This window comes from Epinephelus lanceolatus, chromosome 15 (assembly GCF_041903045.1).
Source record: "Epinephelus lanceolatus isolate andai-2023 chromosome 15, ASM4190304v1, whole genome shotgun sequence".
Taxonomy (NCBI): Eukaryota; Metazoa; Chordata; class Actinopteri; order Perciformes; family Serranidae; genus Epinephelus; species Epinephelus lanceolatus.
This window is the reverse complement of record NC_135748.1, coordinates 30031725-30050557: the sequence shown is the minus strand read 5'-3', so window position 1 is coordinate 30050557 and position 18833 is coordinate 30031725. Positions and strand designations below refer to the sequence as shown.

Here is an 18833-nt window from a genome sequence, read left to right as displayed (position 1 = left end):
TCATTTTTAAGTCTAATGGATCGCCCACATAATGTTGTCCGACACTTATAATAGCAATCTGAGCCTGTCAGTGGCAAAAACAAGCACTTTTAATGGACGTAAATTGACGGGGCACAATTGCCTGTAGGGATTGCATTGCAGCATGTTTAGCGGCTGCTGGCTGCAGTGGTCTCTCATATTACTCAACCAATTTTAAAAATAGTTGTCTTCATTAGTTACTTAGACACAAAACATGGGAAGACGGGATCTGGGTTCAAAAATACCAAAGTCTGCCTTAAACTTTTTTTTCAATCGCCATCATCTGGTCCAAATGTTAACGTGTCCCATACTTTGCTTTATCACCTAATCGCTCCAAAACTAACAATGTCCTCTTGAACCTGAGCTGTGCCTTGTGTTTACCGCTAATCAGCAACTGTAAGCATGTCAGCATGCTAAACTAATATGGTGCTAAACATCCATGTGTTAGCTTTAGCTGTGTGAGGATAAAAATATCCTGCAATGACAACACCATAACCACTTTGGCACTTCCATTAGTAAGTCAGATGTATCGCTATTTTTGTATTTAGTTGACAAGAATGTTGTTTACAAATCAGTAGAGAAACTACAGTATGTGTGTACAGTCTCACAGAGCTGCACCATCACGGCTGTAAACACTCACTCCTGCTCATTTTTAGCTGCAGTTTACTGGCTGTGTATTTCTCTCTGAGCTCTCTGTGTAGGAGTTTCTGGCTTCTTCTCACACTGATTGAAAAGATACACGATGCACATGGACATACATGTTCTCTGGTCGAACGGGTACATAGTGTGCAGTGCAAAGATGAAAAGTTTTCGCACCAGACAAAACAAAGAACAGAGTAAACAAAAGGGCACAGCCAGGTAAAGTCTCCTATTAGGGTCATTTGACAGGAATGTCATTGTTACATGTCCCTTTGCAACGCTGCTTCAACAGTCACGAGTCTCCTCCAAGTTTCAAATCACAGCCCCCCCTCCAATTCTCTGCAAGTCAAAGCCTATCAGATTAAGGGCGGAAGAACCACAGCCAATCAGAAGTCAGGCTCCCACACTAGCCACTCCCCTGTCCAGCTGATAATAAACAAATGGGAGGTCCATGTGCCTGAATGTTCCCTCTCTGGTGCACTACAGTCAGATCTGAGCACAGACATGTGAGAGCGGAGGGTGGAGCAGGAGGCAAAACAGCGAGAGAGGGAGGCAGAGGGGAGGATGAACCACTTGCACTGTTGCAGGAACATCTTGCTACCTGATCATGTGAAGATACCATGGCATGGGTGGGGTTACACTGAGATTAATGTGCACATGCCCCAGCTCTCAGGGCTCTGGAGCATGCATCTGCAGGTTTAGTTTCATTATGCAACAAAAACCAGAATGCAAAGGGCATGGGAACAATTAAATTATAAGTCTGAACAGGCAACTTGCATCTGTGCTGCAAACTTCCCACCCTCCGCTACTTGACTTGTAGGGACTGTGGGTCTGCATTAGCTTGTTTTGCCTGTTTGCTCCAACACAAAGAGTTTCTGTCCCCACCCCGGTTTCTCCCTCTGACTAATGTTTACTACAACAAGAAAGCTTGCCAGATAATTTGCAAGGCTGTCACTGACAATTTTGCCCCAAGTGCGCATGGATTTTTTTTCCCATTACATCAAACCAAATGTAAACTGTAGTTGCATAACTCAGCTATAGTTCAAGTGCCATGACGCAATCATGGCTTTTGAAAAGTGAGCACAAAGTTCTTGATAAAGAAGTCGAACACTTAGGAACTCATAATTTATTGACTTAGTTAACAGAGCACAGATCATAAATAGCTACACAAACAACTGATACAATCAATAAGTTACTAGTGTAGCACTGTTTATATTATTTTAACAGCATTTGATCATAAAAAGCAGCACTCCTGAAGGCACAAAGATATTGACTGTGTTTTTTTTGCAGCACAATGTGAATTTACAGCCGACATTTTTCCATCAGATCACACACAGTTCATTATTCTGCTCACTCTGTATCTTCCTCTGACCAGAAACATCATGTCCATTGCCCCCCCTCGGTTTATTTTTGGCCCTGAAATGCCAATAAACCCTGTGTGACTTTAACTTGAACATCATTTCCATTTCAGTTTCCATGGTGACGATTCCTCCGCAGGTTCAGCTGCTCATTTCAAGAACGCACACGCTGCCCGCCCAGTCATTTCTAAAGAAAGACACAAGTATTGTGCACGCATACCACACATTCACACACGCCTTTTCTCCAAGGACTCTCCCATGACAGAATACACAGGAATGTTGGGCACAGTTTCATTACAGCATTCCTGTCCAGTCCAAACACACAGGTCTTCCAGGTACTAATCGGGGTGTGGACACGTTTCTTTCAATGCTACTACTCCTGTTATTGATTGTCACACCCCAAAAACATTGTATTGTAGCCAAAGAGAAGCACAAAATAGAAGCTTAGATTTACGGACGATGTAAAAACAATGTGACCTGGATGTGAATCTGCTTTTCTGTCTGTATCTTTTGCACAAAGCAGATTTTGTAAACCGTTCTCCACTCTGACTGTTTCACTAGTCGCTGAGAGGAAGTCCCTGGTTCCTGCTTGTCATCAGTCAGGATAGCCCATCCCAGTCTGCTCCAGGCCGTCCCTGCATGAGCAACAATGGATCCTTCAGTTCATCTGAACCCAGAAAGCTCCTGTTTGTTGGTGTATGCTGGTGCTAGACCCTCAGCGTTCCTGCAGGACCAGTTCAGGCACCCACTGGTCAATGCGTCGACTCTCCTGGCAGTAGGTCCCCACCTCTTGGAGTCTGCAGTGGTCAGCCTGGGGGTTCTGCACGGGAAGCAAACACAACATTAAACTGATGCTCAGGCTTTAAGGCGAATTCAACCTGCAAATCACAAGGAAGAGTTCCAGAGAGTGCAATAAAAGTTTACTCAATAAAGCCAATGATATGAAGCAACGTTTCAGCTGAAGTGCTGCATGAAAATAATCTGCACTAATATATTTCCACTTTGGCCCTCCAGTTACGTAAGAGAGAACTGTTGTGCTGAGTCAACATACCGTAACCAGCATGCAGTGAAGGTCTCCATTCTCTTCCTGATTTCTGTTTGCATCCACAGCACCCAGCAGCTGCTGGAGCCTCTGAAGTCCTGAGACTCGCAGGATGGTAATGCCGCTGTCGCAGCAGAAGGACTGTAGCAGAGTAAAGTGGATCTGCAGTGCCACATCGTCTGCATCGTCTCCGTCGTCGGCTGCCAGAACACACAGCACCACACTGTCTGGGTCTCTGGGGAGGAAGGAAGGAGAAAATGAGAAAATGATGAGTTTAAGGCAGACACTTGCACTCATGTCTGGGATGGGAGTTATTTCCTGAAATGTGAAGCGAAGCATATACTTGTGTGTTACAAATATTACAAGCCAAAGTTTACAGTTTCAACTCACGCGTTAAGAAGTTTAGCTGATTCATAAATGCCAACAGTCAGGCAGTCTTGTTTCTGAGCTGTCACCAGCAACTCCTCCAGAGCCAGACCCACAGACTGCATCCTGAGGGGGAAACACAGAACAATCAACCTTTTATATTCCAAAAAAGAAAACACTGGTCTTGTCATACAGCCTCTGCAGTGCTTAAATAAGTGTACCTAATGTACCTCATGAGAAAGTCCAAGAGAAGCCATCAGATGTTTTTGATATATTATCCCATCCCATCTGTTTCAGCAGTTATGTTGCACTTGATTATTGCAATAAAATAAAAAGGAACTTTAAGTCTATAAAAATATGAATATCAATAGTCCACGCACAGCCTTGCTGCAGGCTGTTGCATGCATGTACAGTATTGCACAAGCAACTATAGCTTTTTTTAAACCATACTATGCTCATGTTTACAAATTAAATGTATCTTATATAAAGTATTTGATGCCAAAATTATCTGCACTCCAGCCAGGCAAAGTCTTAAAGATCACAAAGTGGCATTTTACCTAATCTACCTGCAGTTCAGGCAACGCAAGGGTCAAAGAACAAGACGCATTCCTGTCCAGCACATGATGTCCATGCACATGGCTCACACAGCCATGAAACTACAGCAGAAGAAAGTGCAGGAGGAAAAAAAAAACACGAGGAACACATCTTACCTGTTCTCAATGGATCCATAGCTCTCCTCTGGAATCATGTTTGCAAGTCAAAACTAAATCCCAGTGAGAAAAGCGTGACAGTAGTCCAGCGCTTTGAATATTCCCTCAGTGGATCTGTGCACAAGCGTTGGAAGCATTTGTTGTTGGCAACGTTGCGTCACAGTCTTTATAGCAGGGCTGAGACGAGGGCGGCACCGAAACTACCCGTGTTTTACAATTGGTTCCAAAGAAATCCAACGTCTCTCTCTGTCATGTGCTTTGTTTGTTTGTTTGGTCACACTGAGTGATGGCTTTGCACGATATGGAAGTACATTTGCTTTGTCATTCTGACTTCGTGATCTGCGTGACAATACAGTGCATAATAAAACATGTGCATTTGCATGTGCATTGGTCTTTTATACGCTTAAAATCTAATAATCCCAAAGGAATCCATCGATTAAAATCAACTTAACTGCGTAAATATGTTGAGCTGTGCAGGCGCAGTTGTGCAACATGAGCTCCTCTTTTCCTAACAGCCCAAGTTTCCATAACTGGGCAACAGTCTTTATGAAATTATGACTGACATCTGGTGGCTGAGTGGGGAATAACCTCCCACTGTTATGAATCTGACAGCCATGTGAGTTTGAGGTCATACATGTTCAAGTAAGACATTCGTCCAAACAAATACCTTCATCCAATCATGTCCATTTAGTTTTTGATTGTATAATGACAACAGTGTCTGCTTAGACAGATTAATGTCAATCCTTTTTTAATTTAACCATCCCACCTGGTAACAATGTGACCACAAAAAAAGTTTTCAGTTACAACCCAGCCCAGCATCGGCCCAAACTCAGCGTGCAGGAAGAAATAAGTCTAGCCACTTCCGTTTACCTGATTCTGCTGAAACTCGGGATGATTGACGCCCCAGAATCAGGCCTATTTAAATAAACTGTCCTGATACTGGCAGCCGCGTCTCAGCCAGGATGTCTACAACGCCAAATCAGGCCCAGAATTGGCAACCATCGACAGGCCAGGCCACTTAGAGTGAAGTTTGGACAGGTAGGATGAAGGTGACGGCCCAGAAAATGCATACAACATTACAGTTGTCCCAAAAACTCTAAAAGATGCTGTCTTCAGTGATTGTGATAGTGATGGGTCAGATATAACCTGGGTAGCCAGAACGACCCAGGCCAACATGGGCCCAAACTCGGCGTGCAGGAAGAAACAAGTCTAGCCACTTCCGGTTACCTGATTCGGCTGAAACTCGGGATGATTGACGCCCCAAAATCGGGCCTATTTAAATAAACTGTCCTGATTCTGGCGGCCGTGTCTCAGTCAGGAATGTCTACAACACCAAATCAGGCCCAGATTTGGCAACCATCAACAGACCAGAATACATTTTGGGGAGGCTGCTAATTCATCCAGGAGCCGTGTCTCAGCCAGAAAAGGTCCAAATCTGTAACAGCTAAATCTGGGCCAGATTTGGCAAAAGTAAACAGGCCAATGCTGGTTCACATTTGGCACCATCGAGCCAGAACACAGCAGAGTCAGCCGACACTCTGCTGCAAATGGGCCAAGTCCGATGACTACATGGCAAGGCTGTAAATACTTTACCAAATGATGTAGCAATACATTTGAGACAAAGGCTCTCAATGAAATATGTGCAGTGTCACATGATTAGTGTAAACTGTCACATGACCAGAGCTATTTACTTCCTGGTTGCACCACGAGACGAGGATGGCTGCATCACAGCTCCCAAACAAAAGGTTAGTAAAGTTTGTTAGCATAAAGATAGGACAGAGATTTTGTGTACACAATATCTTTAAGGTGTCTAGTGTTGATATGTGCATTTGCAATTACTCAACTTTGTTCAGAATTAGTGAACATGTTGACGGTAACAATAGTGACCGGTGGGATAACAGTGCATCTAAATGGGTGGCATAGTGGTGCATTGTTGCCTTGCAGCAAGACTATGTATATATTTTATACTATTTTATTTAATCTTATTTGTATTCTGTAGGGTTTTTTTATTATATTTAGCACTCAATCACTATTCTCCTCTTTTTCTCTTGCTTCTTTAAGTTAATTAGTTTTAAAAGTAAGAGCTTGAAGTGTCTGCTGACAGGAAACGTGTCATGGATGACAAAAATCCAGCCATCTTAACGAGAATCAGGTGTGTGTAGGTGTGTAGGTGTGTGAGTGTGTGTCAAGTTTGTTTTTTCTTCTCATCTTCTCATCTATCTTATCTGATGTCACAGCATTTAAAAATAGAATTTACAAAACTCCTCAGCTACATGTGGTGCCTGGTTACTCTGCCAAGAAGAAAAGGAAATGTAAACTGTAATTAAGATTCCTCTTTTCCTTTATTTTGACACTTCTTTTCCTCACACACCTCACTTCCTTTACCTCACTTCCTTTCCTCTCCTTTCTCAGCACTGATTCAATAACTGATTGGTTACTTTCACCTTTTTTCACTCCTCATTAATCAGATTGAGTTCACCTGCTCATCGTTATTTAAACCCCAAACACCATATCGCTCATTCTGCCTTCATCATCACATGGGGCAGCAGTGCTGGTAAGCAGAGTTTCTTTCTCTTTAGTTTATCCTGTGTATGATTAGTTTAACTTAGAGCATTATTTATCCTTAATAAGATGGACATTTAATTTGCCTTAGGTACTGATGTTGTGTTTATTTCTTTTAGATTCACAACCCATGTGTGCTTGCTCCCCCCTTTATATTTAACTGCCATTTCTTGGGTTTGGAAAATAAACCTCTGTGTGCAGAAGAGTGTCATGGCTGATGAGGCCAGAAGACCTCTCCTTCTGAACCTCCTCCTCCACTTCACACATGAATTATGACTACTTCTGTCAGTTTTTTTTCGTAAGTGTTTATATTCCTCTTTAGTCATGAAAAACAAATTTGAAGTTCATTTTTGTAAACATGCAAGGAGTGTCCATTTGGGTGGACAGCATGTGTTTTTAAGTTTTGAACTGAATAAATATAAACCAATGGAAAAAAATCAATGTATTATGTGAAATTAAAAAAATATATTCAATGATAAACCAGAGTCTTTACATATTTTGATATACTCCAATACTATCCAGTGCTAGGGCTAATTTATACAATGTAAAATGCCATAGGCTTGTGCTAACAACGTTAGCATGTTATATTTGTTTGGAAAACGTGTTTAGTATAAGACAACTTACTTATCAGTGAACCTTGTGAGTTGTAATGGAGTTGAATTTTGTTACGTCACCTTTTGTTAAATGTTGCTGTTGTCCCTGGTTTTATATGAGAAGAGGAAAGTTCGCTAGCTGCTAGGCTAATTTATACAATGTAAAATGCCATAGGCTTGTGCTAAATACATTAGCATGTTGTATTTGTGGGGAAAATGTGTCCAGCAAAAGACAAGTGCTGTGTCTGTGAATGCTGCGAGTTACAGTGAAGCTGATTTGTGTACTTGTTTGAAATTGTCTTTTTAAGTAATGTGTAAAGTGTTTTGAATCAACTAAACTTCACAGAAACCCTGTCGCCAACTAGTGTTTTGGAGGTGTAACTGCAGAGTGACCCAGACACACCAGCACACAACTATAAAGCTCACAACAGCATAAGCGACGTGCGTAGGGTCTGCCACACGTCAAAATCCCACTTCAGCCTCTCCCCTCTTCTACACCTCCCACACCTCATTCAGCTTCTTCCTCCTGACTCCTTGAACCCCCCAACCACCTCCCCCTGTTAAACCATGTATATTTTTCAATGAATGTTTTCTACAAAAATAAACATCTTGTAAAAGTAGTTACAAAAACTGCAAGTTGCATTCTTATAACATAAAACAATTTGTTCACAGCCCAAAAAGTCACTGCGGGAAAACATAATGTCAATATTTTAACTGTACAACTTCTTAGACATTACTTGATGATAACAAATTTTATTTACCTGCAAGGGTCTCCAATTACAGTAGGATAGGTGATCAACATTTTTTGTATTACAACACATGGCCAGTGGGTGGCAGTGTATAGCAAGACGCACTAGGGTCCATTGCAATGGCTTTTATGAAACTATAGCATCAAAACCCATGCATTCACAAGAAAATGGGTGTTAAACAACTGTCCCCTGTAGCAACCACTATATGTGAAAGGGTTAACAAACAGTGTCCCCACAGATTATAGATTAGCATGAGCCACCAAGACATTAACAGGCGTGATTCCTTTCTCTTCAGCTGTTATAATGCTGGCAAATAAAGGCAACTATATATTAATGGATAACTTTTAACCCACCATGCATTTCTTTAAATACATTTTATTGATTCATTCATTAACTTGAATTTTTTTGTGTGTGTGTGTGATCAAATGTTTGTCTTTTTAAGCACAAGACAAACGAAGCATTTTGACACATAATGTCCTAACAAGCAAAAAACAAACCAAGACGTAAAGCTTTTAAAGTACTGCTGGAAAGACGACCATTTCCCAAAACTAGACTGTCTATGCAGTAGAAAGACAAATACTTTTGGAATTGGTGCTGCATGACTGGGAACAAAAAAAAAAAAAAATCAGAAAAAAGAGCTGTGGCATTTGCTCAAGAGGTAGAAAACCTACAACTACCAGCATGCACTTCGCCGCACCAATAAACACTCCTGCTCGTGGGTAACCTAATGAGAGCTTTGCAGAACATGGCCGCCCGCTGGTAACAAATTATGTCGAATTACACAAACAGTAAACTAAAATGACTCTGAAATATTTTGTGAGAGTGAGAAATAGGCAACAGAATCTTGGTTCATATTTCGTCATCTCTACGTTTTACAGTTTGATCTCAGCATTTTCAGCCTCTGTTTTTACAATACAGGAAACCGTATAGTGCCAACTTCTTGTTCATTAATTCTCGTATTGCAGCCAGTATACAGTGCACTAATCCTTATCATTTGATCGTTTGATTGATTTGAACTTTTAGATTAGACCCACAAGCTCTCTATCGCAGATGTGAGTAGTTAAGTAAGTGAATACATAATCATTAGCCCGAATTAATGAGGTTTGGGAAATGGTGATGCTCTATCTTTTCAAACAACTTCAGGTCGAGGACGCTCTGAAAAACCTGGGCGGTTAAGATCGCTGGATCTGTACAGCTCCTGCTGATCACTCCCGTCTTGGTCCTCAGTGAGCTGGTTCTCAAAGAAGCTGTCTGCATAGTTGAGCGTGTGCTCCATGGCAGTCAACAGCAGTATGTCAGTATCCTGGTCCAGCTCCAGCTCCTCGCTGTAGTTCTTCACCGGCAGCACACAGGACAAGGGGATGCCCAGAGACTCGCTCAACTCCCGGGCCTGGAAGACGGCAAAAGAAATGACCATGGATGAAGTCATCGTTATCAGGCCAGCGTCATTGCTCCTAACATGATTTCTGAGCATTTTGAAGAATACTTTACCCACAAAATAACCATTTGCATATCAATAACTCACTCGCTGCATGTCATCTTGAATTAGTGCAGATTTTTTTTCCGCATGCCTCCATGATGAATGAAGAATCCAAAAAGGGCAAATGATCTTCATGAATTGAAGTCATTGAGGACCACATTTAATAACGTGCAAGGAACCCTGGGAGCGTTGGTTGTTGACGTTCTGGGACACCATGTCAAGTTCTGCCTGTTACATGCATTGTCTTCTTTCAAGATACACTTCCGTTTTCACAGGAAATTTACTGTTTACATACAGTCTCTGTCAAAATAAATGCACTACGTCGGTACAACACTGTCGTTTTTTTCCTTCAACAAAAAACACACATGGTTACATTTAGCCAACACGCACATGTGGTTGAGTTTAAGCAACAAAAGCGCGTTGTTAGGTTTAGGAAAAAAGAACACGGTTTGGCTTTAGAATCTTACGAGATGTGAACACAACTCTCTCGGGTGAAAGTCAGTGGTTGTTGGACCCACCCCGCCTGCCTCAGTCTGACTTTCGCGCCTTAACTTTCGTTGTTGTCTCGCTGCATTTCCCCCTGACGCTGCTGAGCACTGTTAAACAATAACGGCGCCTGGCTGCGTATCATGCCAACATGAAAGGACGGCTTTTATTGTCACTCTCCGAAGTCTGAGACCAAGATGTTTAAACACGAGCCCGTTGCGCGCACCCATGCGCTCTTACTCAGCTGTGCATGAGACATTTTAGCAAAAATTTGAGAAGTTCGGGAAGAACTTGGCATACGTCTATATAAATCAGACTTGCATTTTACTGCACAAGCTCTGTGAGGATGTTTGCCTTTTTTGGATTCCCCGTTCATTGTGGAAGATTCCTGCAAAATAAGAAATACAACTGTACCTTCCTCTGGATGTAAACACTGCGATAAACATTCTTTAAGTCCTCTGCCACCAGCGGACAGGCCTCGTCTACTTTAGTCATCAGCAAAATCTGAGGAATTCCTGTAAGAGATCAGTAGAGACAGAATAGAAGGGAATAAAGTAAAGTGAAAATAATCCTATTTATCTGTCTAAAAATGTTATTTATATTATACTGCTAACCCAGCTGGTTGGTCTTTTTCCGGATGGTAGCAAACTTGTCCAGCATTTTCTGGGTAAGGAGAGAGACCTTACAGGTGTCGACCATATAAATGACACAGTGAATCATGTCATTGACAGTCGTTTGCTTCTTATAGCTGGGAGCATCCGCCTGGAGAGGATTGGAGGGACTAAACTGTGGAGTAAATAAAGCAGACGCACTCCATAAGCATCCTACAACCTTAACCCTTAAATCAGCTACACGAAGATGTAAATCAGTAGGTGGTTATGTAAGAGACCTGGTAGCGATCCTTTACGTGGCCCTTGTAGATGTTAACTAGGTCCTCGATGTCCAAACCAGCATCAGCATTTTCCTCCAGCCCCATTGTGTCACACAGGATCAGAGGAAGAGCTCCACCACCTTTCCCTGCCTTGACAGTGTAGGTGCGGAACTACAAGAGAGGCATGGAATGTAATTTAACTGGATGAACTGTAGTTAGAGCATGTGCGATCAGTTTTACATTCACATCACAAGCAGTCGAGGAATGTAAACCTTAATATGAACTCGAAAATTTAAGTCTCACAAACAGAAAAACCTGCGCCAGTACCTGAGTGGTCACGCTCTTCCCCGCTGTACCAGCGATGGCCTGGGACGTCATGTTGCCTCGAAACACTGAGTTGATGGAGTTGAAGAAGCTGGACTTGCCAGACCCGACTGGCCCCACCAACAACACCCTGGCTTGGTGGACTGTTTTAATCTCAGGCTGATAGCTCTGAATGGTCTTCATCAGCTGCTGCTTCTTCCTAGAGTGAGCACAAATGATATGGACGACATTTACTTGTCTGATACTCGTTAACTGAGGAGTTTCAGCAGTTAGGACTTAGTGTTACAATCCCTGGTGTTTCAGCATGCTTTGTGCCAGACTGTAGGTGTTTCAGCTGTGACCACCCGGCAGAGCCATCCTCCGACACCTCAACATCGGGTGTTTCAGCCTTTATCACAAGACACCCTACGACGACACAGAGCCTACAGCCTGTTCTTTTTTCTTGTGTGGATACTAAAATATTTTACCTATTTTTGACTTTTAAATGAGTTCATACGTCATGGAAAATGTTGCTCAAAGATTTCTACATACTCAGCAGTCCACTTGATGTTCCTCCATGGCTTGTCCAGGAGTTCTCCCAAGCCTGCGTGTGAAAAATAAGTTACCTGTAACATAATTGTACTTAAAAGATGTTCTGAATATATGTGGATAGCACATATCCTGATCTCATTGCACACCTTCAACCCGATACACCTCAAACTCCGTCAGGTTCAAATCATCTCCATGCATCGCTGCAGCCTGAAAGTGGAAGCTTGTCCCTGGTTTGGACTGGACCTCAGGTTTGTCCCCATTCAGGAACACCAAAGCACCAAAATCGGGACCTGTGGATCCATCTGTGAAAGAAGACTGTCCGCTGATACCGGCCACTCTCAGTGGTTTGTTACCCCCTGCGCTGATGCTGTAGAGGAAGGCCTCCTCGTCAGTGACAGCCTCTCCACTCTGGCTGTAGTCTTTAGAGGTGTAGGCCCCGAAGACAAACCCAGCAGCGTTGTAGGCAACGATGACAGTGGGCCCCTGGTTGTCACAGTGGCTGTGGAAAGCAGCAGCGGTGAAACCGTGGACGCTGGCTTTGTAGAGCAGGTGGAGCCTGACATGACCGAGGAGAGAGAGCAGCATCTTCTGCTGATCTTTAGACAGGCTGGATTTGACTACAGGCATGACGGAGGGTACACTGTCCAAACAGACCTGAGGATGCAGCAGTGTGATTAGATATTATGAGTTTTCTAATAAATTATTCTCCCCCATCCTACAAAAATGCAAATGTTGACATGTCAAAAACAACATATGACAACTCACATGCAACTGCGTATTAAATGTGTCTCAAATTAGGGGTGAAAGAAAAAAAACTACAGCAACAGCTTTACATTTTGAAACATTTATGCACACGTCTTCCAAGTAAAGTACAACTGTAATGTAACGTGATGTGCATTTACTAAATATCAAAGAACTGTTTGATTACATCATGAAGCACAGAAGAAGACGTGCATGGAGCCATGGTTTCTGAGAGGTATTTTGCCATTGGTGCTACAGGATGTTCAGAGGTCTCCAGAGGTGATGGTGCGTTGTGAGGTTTGACCATAGCTGCTGGCGGGTTGTGAGGGGGCCTGGCATGTGGGGACACTGTCGAGGTTGTGGGCGCCCACTGTGCCGGTGGGGTGTGCGATTGGGGCAATAACGCTCTTGCAAAAGTCCCCATCATGTGCAACAACAGCTGGTTGTTGGCCTGCTGCTGTTCTTGTATCGCCTTGAAGCGGCGCTCCTCTGCCTCTTGCTGCAGTCTGTTAAAGTTCTCAAACGCAGCTCTCTCCTCGTCGTGCCGCTTCTGGTCAGCCTCGTCCATTTTCCTCTTATGCTGCATGTAGCTTTCCAAAAAACTGTCCAAACGCTCAGTCCAGCTTTTCCTTTTTCGACCTTGTGCACCAGGAGTTGCCCACCGGAGGCTGGTGTTTTCCTGCTGAGGCCTAGGGCTCCCTGAGCTGGCTGTGCTCTCATCTTCCTCAGGGTGAACTTCCTCGTAGCTTGGATCCCCTGTGAACACCAAGTATGTCACTGTTAACATGTCACTGCTGTGTTAGACTCTTACAAATGTGTTGTATGCGGCTATGTGAGAAATAACCAATGACTATTTAAAACATGTCATGAAAATAATAGCGTCATTAGCACTCAAAGTTAAAAAGCCACTGAATGTGTTTTTAATGTCTGATAACAGCAAACACAGAAAACACACTCACCACTTTTGTCCGACTCCAGACTGACAGAGCACTTGAACACATCAGCTGGCTCCTCTGCTGTTGACGTCCAAGGCACCTCCTCTTTAAAAGACTCGATAACGACTTTTGGGCTGCTTGTCGGTCTCCTGCCGAGAATACCGTCCAGGTCGTCGTACCATATAAACTTCTCCTTCTCCTCCATCGAGCTGCCACTTCTCCGCAGCGAGTCCCGGACCTTCACGTATTGCTGTCGCAGCTTTTTCACCTTGATGCGACACTGAACCGCCGACCGGTTAAACCCGCGCGCCGCCATCCTCTCGCTAAACAGTTTAAAAACCTCATAGTTCTTGTGTGTAGCCACGAGCAGCTGCGACATATAGTCCTCTGACCATATATCAATAAGCGCCTGCACCTCCTCAAAACTCCACGTCTGCCCGCGAGACATTTTCCAACCTTTCCTTTTTTTCCTACCTCTGCATGCCCCCGTTAGTGCTGTTGGCTTTGTTTATTTTCTACCCAAAATGCAGTGCGCCCCACGTCACTTCCCCTCTTTGGTTCACCTTCTCTCTCTTGAGAGTCCTTTTGCATTTCCCACTGTAAGGGAACCGCACAAGGGCTCACGTGCAAGTGAACCGAGACCCCCAGGATTAAGAGATTAAGTGTTTCACACTTGGTCCTTTTTTTTTTTAAGTGAACCAAACTCAGTCCTCCTTAAAGTGGACCAACAGAAAAGGGAGTCAGTTCTTCTCGTGTTCACATTGTCAGTTCATTTAAAAGAGGACTCGGTTCTCTCTCTGGTCCACTGCAGCTCTGATGGGGCCTCAGTCCTTTTTCTGTTCACACTATAGCCTGTATTATTCTACACTATACTTTACTTTGATGTAGCACTGCAGTGTAGTTATGAATTTAATATTGGAGGAAAACCTTAGCGTGTCTGTGTGTTGTGGACTCGTTCCATATCTTTAGAAGTGCAGTTGTTTCATCGTCACACCAAAAGTACTCCTCGTCCGCTGGTCGTGCTGTCGTTACCTGTGGCCGTGGTTACGTTGCGTTTATAATGCGTCCCACTCAAATCGCGTGTGATCTGTCTACGGCAAGCCTGGAGGGCTGCAATACAATAGTGAAAGGCAAAGCGGACCCAGAGCATTTTGTGTTGACATTGCACAAACCGAACTCAGACCACCTCGGGAGTTGGTCTGAGTTCGGTTCCGCATTAGGTGGTCTGAGTTCGGTTTGCTTCAGAGGGGCCTGAGTTCTCTTAGAGTGTTCACATTTGGGCAAAAAATGCTGAGTCGCCGCTCGGAGTCTGCTTAAGGCCCATTTATGCTCCCTTTTTACATACAAAAATGTATACGTCCGTTTCAAACGATGTTCCTGTCACTGCCCAAATACTTCCATGCGTCCTTTACATTGGCATTGGCATAGTTAACCAATATATCCACCAGGGGGCAGCCCAGAGTCAAAAGTTTATGACCACAACGAACTCAAAAACAAACATGGCGACTGTGGAGGAGATATTGATAATGTACCTCTTGCATAAAAGACAAAAACAGAGGCAGCGTTGTAGGAGGCGGTGGTCGGTGAGGCCGTTAAATACATCATGACTGGAGGATGGAGAATTCTTTTCTCTAGTACTGCCGATGAGGGAAATTGAATTGTTATTTCTTCTTCGTGTCTCACTAGAGCTACGTATCGGGTAGTGACAGCAACACTGGCCCCACGGTTTCCGGTGGTACTGCTCCGTTTGGCCCGTATCCGTAAGCTTTATGGAAATGTGCAGAAATACGGACAAAATGAACGCGGAGCACGGACAGAAGGCTCCATCCATATCCGGATCCGTATTTAATGTTGAGCATAAATGGGCCTTTAGACGGCTGAAAAGGACCAAGTGTGAAAACACCTAAGAGATTAAGATTAAGAGTTTCTCAAGCAGAGGAGAAAATGGTGAAAAGACAAAGAGGTCGGAGAAATATTCTGACAGTGAGTTATTGAAATGCTCCAAATTAGATCATGCAGGGATAATATGGACGCATTCACGCTGGCGCTGTCTGGTCCGCTTTATAGAAACCCTGGTCCGCTTCCACAGATAGTTCAGTTCGTTTGGAGTGGTGTGAACGCTCATTCAAACTCTTGTGTACCAAACGAGCGAATGCTGGTCTGCTTGAAAACTGGGGGTCTCGGTTCACTTGCAAGTGAACCCTGGTGCGGTTTGCTTACAGTGAGTAATGCAAACGGACTATCCATGGAACCAAAGAGAGGAAGTGACGTAGAGCGCAGTGCATTTTGGGTAGGAAAAAAAAACAAAGTCAACAGCACTAACTGGGAGAAGCAGAGGTAAAAGAGAAAGTTGAAAAGACGTGGAGTAGTAAGGAGGTGCAGGTGCTTATTGATATATGGTCAGAGGACTATATATATCGCAGTTATCAAGCCGACTGGAGGGGATGGATTTCCGGTTTTGGTCCTGGCCAAATCATTGAGCCGGGTTTTCTTCTTCCTGATGCTTTTTTTCTTCCTGGTTAGTGGTCGTTTTGGGCAATACTACCCCCAAAGGAGCAGCTGTTGTAACTGTGACGTTGTCCAGGCGGTTTGGTCCGCTTTAAAAAGTGCAGTGTGAAAGTGAACCGAACCAAATGAAGGTGTGAAATTTTTTGGTATTCCCCGCCCAATCAAACAGAGTCCCCTTGACTATCATGGTGTGAATATGCCCTACGTGAAGCGCACCAGGGTTCACTTGGACTTGCTTTGAGAACTTCCCAAAATCACTCCTAAGCTAGAACTCCTTATTGAAAGTTTTTAGGCTAAGTTGGGAGGTCTCGGAGAGCCCCTGGTTTTTGGACAATCAGATGTAAACTTTTCTGATCAACACAGTACATTGCTCCTCACTGAAATACTGTTGTTGTTGTTGTTATTACTGGCTAACATGCCGCTAACATGCTCTATGTCCTTTGCCCGTTGCCAGGCAGCCAACTCTGCATGGATATGTATGCAGTATCTATATAATTAACAGCATGGCTAACTTTGTGTTGCACGACGTGTGTGTTAGTGCACATGACCACATTGCTAACCTGTAACTGCATGTTTAAGCATTTTATAAAGGCTGCTCTGACTGCTCTACATATCTGAATGTAAGGCTAATCTGTGTGTTGGTGCTTCGTGTTGCTTGCGTGTCTGTTTGTGCTAACATGCTGTTTGTTGCTGGTGCGTTATTGTATTGTAGTGATGCTCTGTTGCTTGTTGCTTTGCATGGCTTTTGTTCTATCCTGCGAATTTGTGTTCGCTGTAATTAATGCTGTCTTTATGTCTTTGTCCTGTTAATTTAGTGCAGTTGAAAATTAGCCAGTTGGCTAACACTGGCACAGAAATGTACAGAATTAGAATAAGGAATGTACTCTTCAGTAAAATCACCTGTAACTATGTTGATATCTTTTGGTTAGACGATCAGGAAACATTTTAAATTTGTTTTCAGAAGGGGAACCTTTTTTGCGGCTGAATTTCTAACCCATTTCTCTAAAGTACAGTCAGTACAATAGTCTCATGCACAGCCGCATATCCTAATGTTTTCCAAAAATGCATGGCAGGTACTGGAGTTTCGAGAGAGTTTGTAAAAGGTTGTTTTGATGTAGTTTCGCTGTTGTTAATGTGGCTTCAGTCCATGACGGATTTTCTCCGTTTTTGGATTCTTCGTCCACCTGTGGCATGCAATTAAAACCATTCTCTTTCATGCATGTAACACATGGTGAATACATATAGTTGCAAGTCCTCATCAGTGCTGTTGGCCAAAGTATGAGTTTTCAGTGGTAGAAAAAGAAATACTTAAATAAAATACAACTTAAGTAGGCTACAGTAATGTTAGTTGAGTAAATGTACTTTCGCATGTGAAATATATGAAAATCATATAAGCCTACAGTACTTTAGGCTGTTATACTGAATTTAACAGGTCAAGAGAACATGCGCCTGTAGCCTATGCGATTTTCACAAGCCTTTTTTTTATTGCACCTCATGGTTTTATGCTTTAGAGGTGTTTTATGAATGGACAGTGACGGACGTTGGGCTGCCAGGTTGTCAAAAATGAATCTGAAAGTGTCTGTCCTCTTTCAGTTGGGAAGTTTCATTTTCACCGGGATGCGTATGTTAATAAAGCAGAAAAGGAACAAGCTCTCTATAATCTCACATTGCTTCATATCATGTAAATATTAATGCAATTTCTGTCCACACCCCACGAGGGAAAGATGGAAAAGGCATCAAACAGAAAACGAAAGTAGCTTTAATTTCTTATCAACCAAACAAAACCCCACCAAACTAAAACTGGACCACCAACACAGATGTGTTTTATCTGAATACATTTGATGCATTTAAGGTTTTAAACTCACCAGCAGTGGTAGAAGTGTGGTGTTAAAATGCAGCAGGTCCCTGTGCTTCAGCTGATGTGTGCTTCTCCCTTGAGGATCCAGTAAAAATGAAAGTGTTCAGTTTTATAATGTCAAGTCATGTGATGTACAAAGCTTACTGTGGACCTTTCAGAGGAGTTTAAAGAGTGGCTAACGTTTGCATGTTCTGCATTTTATATTAAGTGCAGTGTGGGAAACTGGTCTTGTTTTGACTCGAACTCGCCCTGCCTCATTCCTGACTTGCTTTTAACCCAAGCATGATTTAGTTTCGGTTTTGGTTGTCTTGACTACAACATTGTCCCAGGCTGTGAGGTCGTTTATAACAGTTACAAAGTTTTATGTATAAAGTATTGATCTGAAAAGTATAGCAACTAGTAGAGTAGAAGTATAACCTCCTCCAAAGACCTGAACTTTTCTTCGGTATGCATTTTCAATTTCTCCTAGCTATCTGGGGTCAGTGAGATCTGATAAGTATAAAAAACTAAGCATTGTCTTTGAACAGGAAGTAGTTTTTGAATTAAATGGTGTCCTCATATGGGGGCATTGGGTTTAATTAAATAGCCACAAGTGTCTTGCTCCAAACTCCAAGCTAGGAATGTCCTTTTGTCTGTAAGTCTGTCACACCTGATTGGCCTGTGTGAAATGCTGCAATAATAAAGACCCAATATCTTCAAACAAATATTTCCTAATTAACAGCGTCTCAGCTTGTTACTACAGCTAAAATTTGTCAAATGTGTTGCCATATCAAACTGCAAACATCATTAATCATGAATAAACAAGTTTCAACCTTAAAGTTCATTCAGGTTTTGGACCTTGTCTACTTTTGTGTCGGGATCAGCTGCAGACTGACTTGGCAGAGATGGCAGCCATCTTGTTTTTACATGGATTAGTGTATTGTGCACTTACCACCACTAGATGGCACAAAAAAGTGTCCATGATCGAGGACAAACAGGTCTATGTTAAGCTAGCCTCGTGTCACCAGGCTCTTCAAGTACGGCGAAGAGCCTGGTTTCCATTCACTCTGAATTTTGTCTGGA

The 18833-nt window shown here is 43.0% G+C and overlaps 2 protein-coding genes and 1 long non-coding RNA gene across 5 annotated transcripts; 1 reads left to right on the top strand and 2 right to left on the bottom strand.

Annotated features, from left to right (window-relative positions):
* Positions 1-1768: 1768 nt before the first annotated feature.
* On the bottom strand, positions 1769-4569 carry LOC117267385 (growth arrest and DNA damage-inducible protein GADD45 beta-like). The gene is made up of 4 exons (XM_033643272.2): positions 4134-4569; positions 3448-3549; positions 3067-3292; positions 1769-2835 (listed from the first exon to the last, which is right to left on the bottom strand). Exons 1-4 carry the CDS (start codon positions 4169-4171, stop codon positions 2731-2733), a joined length of 471 nt encoding a protein of 156 aa, XP_033499163.2. The 5' UTR covers positions 4172-4569; the 3' UTR covers positions 1769-2730.
* Positions 4570-5571: 1002 nt separating this feature from the next.
* On the top strand, positions 5572-7869 carry LOC117267386 (uncharacterized). Of its 2 annotated transcripts, XR_013493365.1 has the most exons (4): positions 5572-5878; positions 6195-6285; positions 6602-6687; positions 6815-7869. It is a non-coding gene; the product is annotated as an uncharacterized LOC117267386 (long non-coding RNA). The 2 variants fall into 2 exon arrangements; XR_013493364.1 differs by lacking the exon at positions 6195-6285 and having other exon boundaries at positions 5580-5878; positions 6815-7861.
* Positions 7870-8025: 156 nt separating this feature from the next.
* Positions 8026-18019, bottom strand: LOC117267384 (interferon-induced protein 44-like). 2 transcript variants are annotated; one of them, XM_033643268.2, is made up of 9 exons: positions 13430-13938; positions 12658-13226; positions 11876-12383; positions 11730-11781; positions 11202-11397; positions 10893-11045; positions 10618-10789; positions 10418-10518; positions 8026-9427 (listed from the first exon to the last, which is right to left on the bottom strand). In XM_033643268.2, the coding sequence occupies exons 1-9, from the start codon at positions 13851-13853 to the stop codon at positions 9167-9169; spliced, it is 2436 nt and encodes an 811-aa protein (XP_033499159.2). In that variant the 5' UTR covers positions 13854-13938; the 3' UTR covers positions 8026-9166. The 2 variants fall into 2 exon arrangements, with proteins under 2 accessions (XP_033499159.2, XP_033499160.1); XM_033643269.2 differs by lacking the exons at positions 12658-13226; positions 13430-13938 and adding an exon at positions 17779-18019.
* Between the last annotated feature and the right edge of the window lie 814 nt (positions 18020-18833).

What these genes read in the sequence shown, in the direction of transcription:
- LOC117267385 (XM_033643272.2), bottom strand. Translation starts at nt 4,171, where the DNA reads ATGATTCCAGAGGAGAGCTATGGATCCATTGAGAACAG. An exon ending in TATGGATCCATTGAGAACAG is followed by an intron (nt 3,550 to 4,133) that starts GTAAGATGTGTT and finishes TTTCCCCCTCAG; the next exon opens with GATGCAGTCTGTGGGTCTGG. An exon ending in TTCACTGCATGCTGGTTACG is followed by an intron (nt 2,836 to 3,066) that starts GTATGTTGACTC and finishes CTTCCCGTGCAG; the next exon opens with AACCCCCAGGCTGACCACTG.
- LOC117267384 (XM_033643268.2), bottom strand. Translation starts at nt 13,853, where the DNA reads ATGTCTCGCGGGCAGACGTGGAGTTTTGAGGAGGTGCAGGCGCTTATT. An exon ending in AACATCAAGTGGACTGCTGA is followed by an intron (nt 11,398 to 11,729) that starts GTATGTAGAAAT and finishes TGCTCACTCTAG; the next exon opens with GAAGAAGCAGCAGCTGATGA. An exon ending in ACGTAAAGGATCGCTACCAG is followed by an intron (nt 10,790 to 10,892) that starts GTCTCTTACATA and finishes TTTACTCCACAG; the next exon opens with TTTAGTCCCTCCAATCCTCT.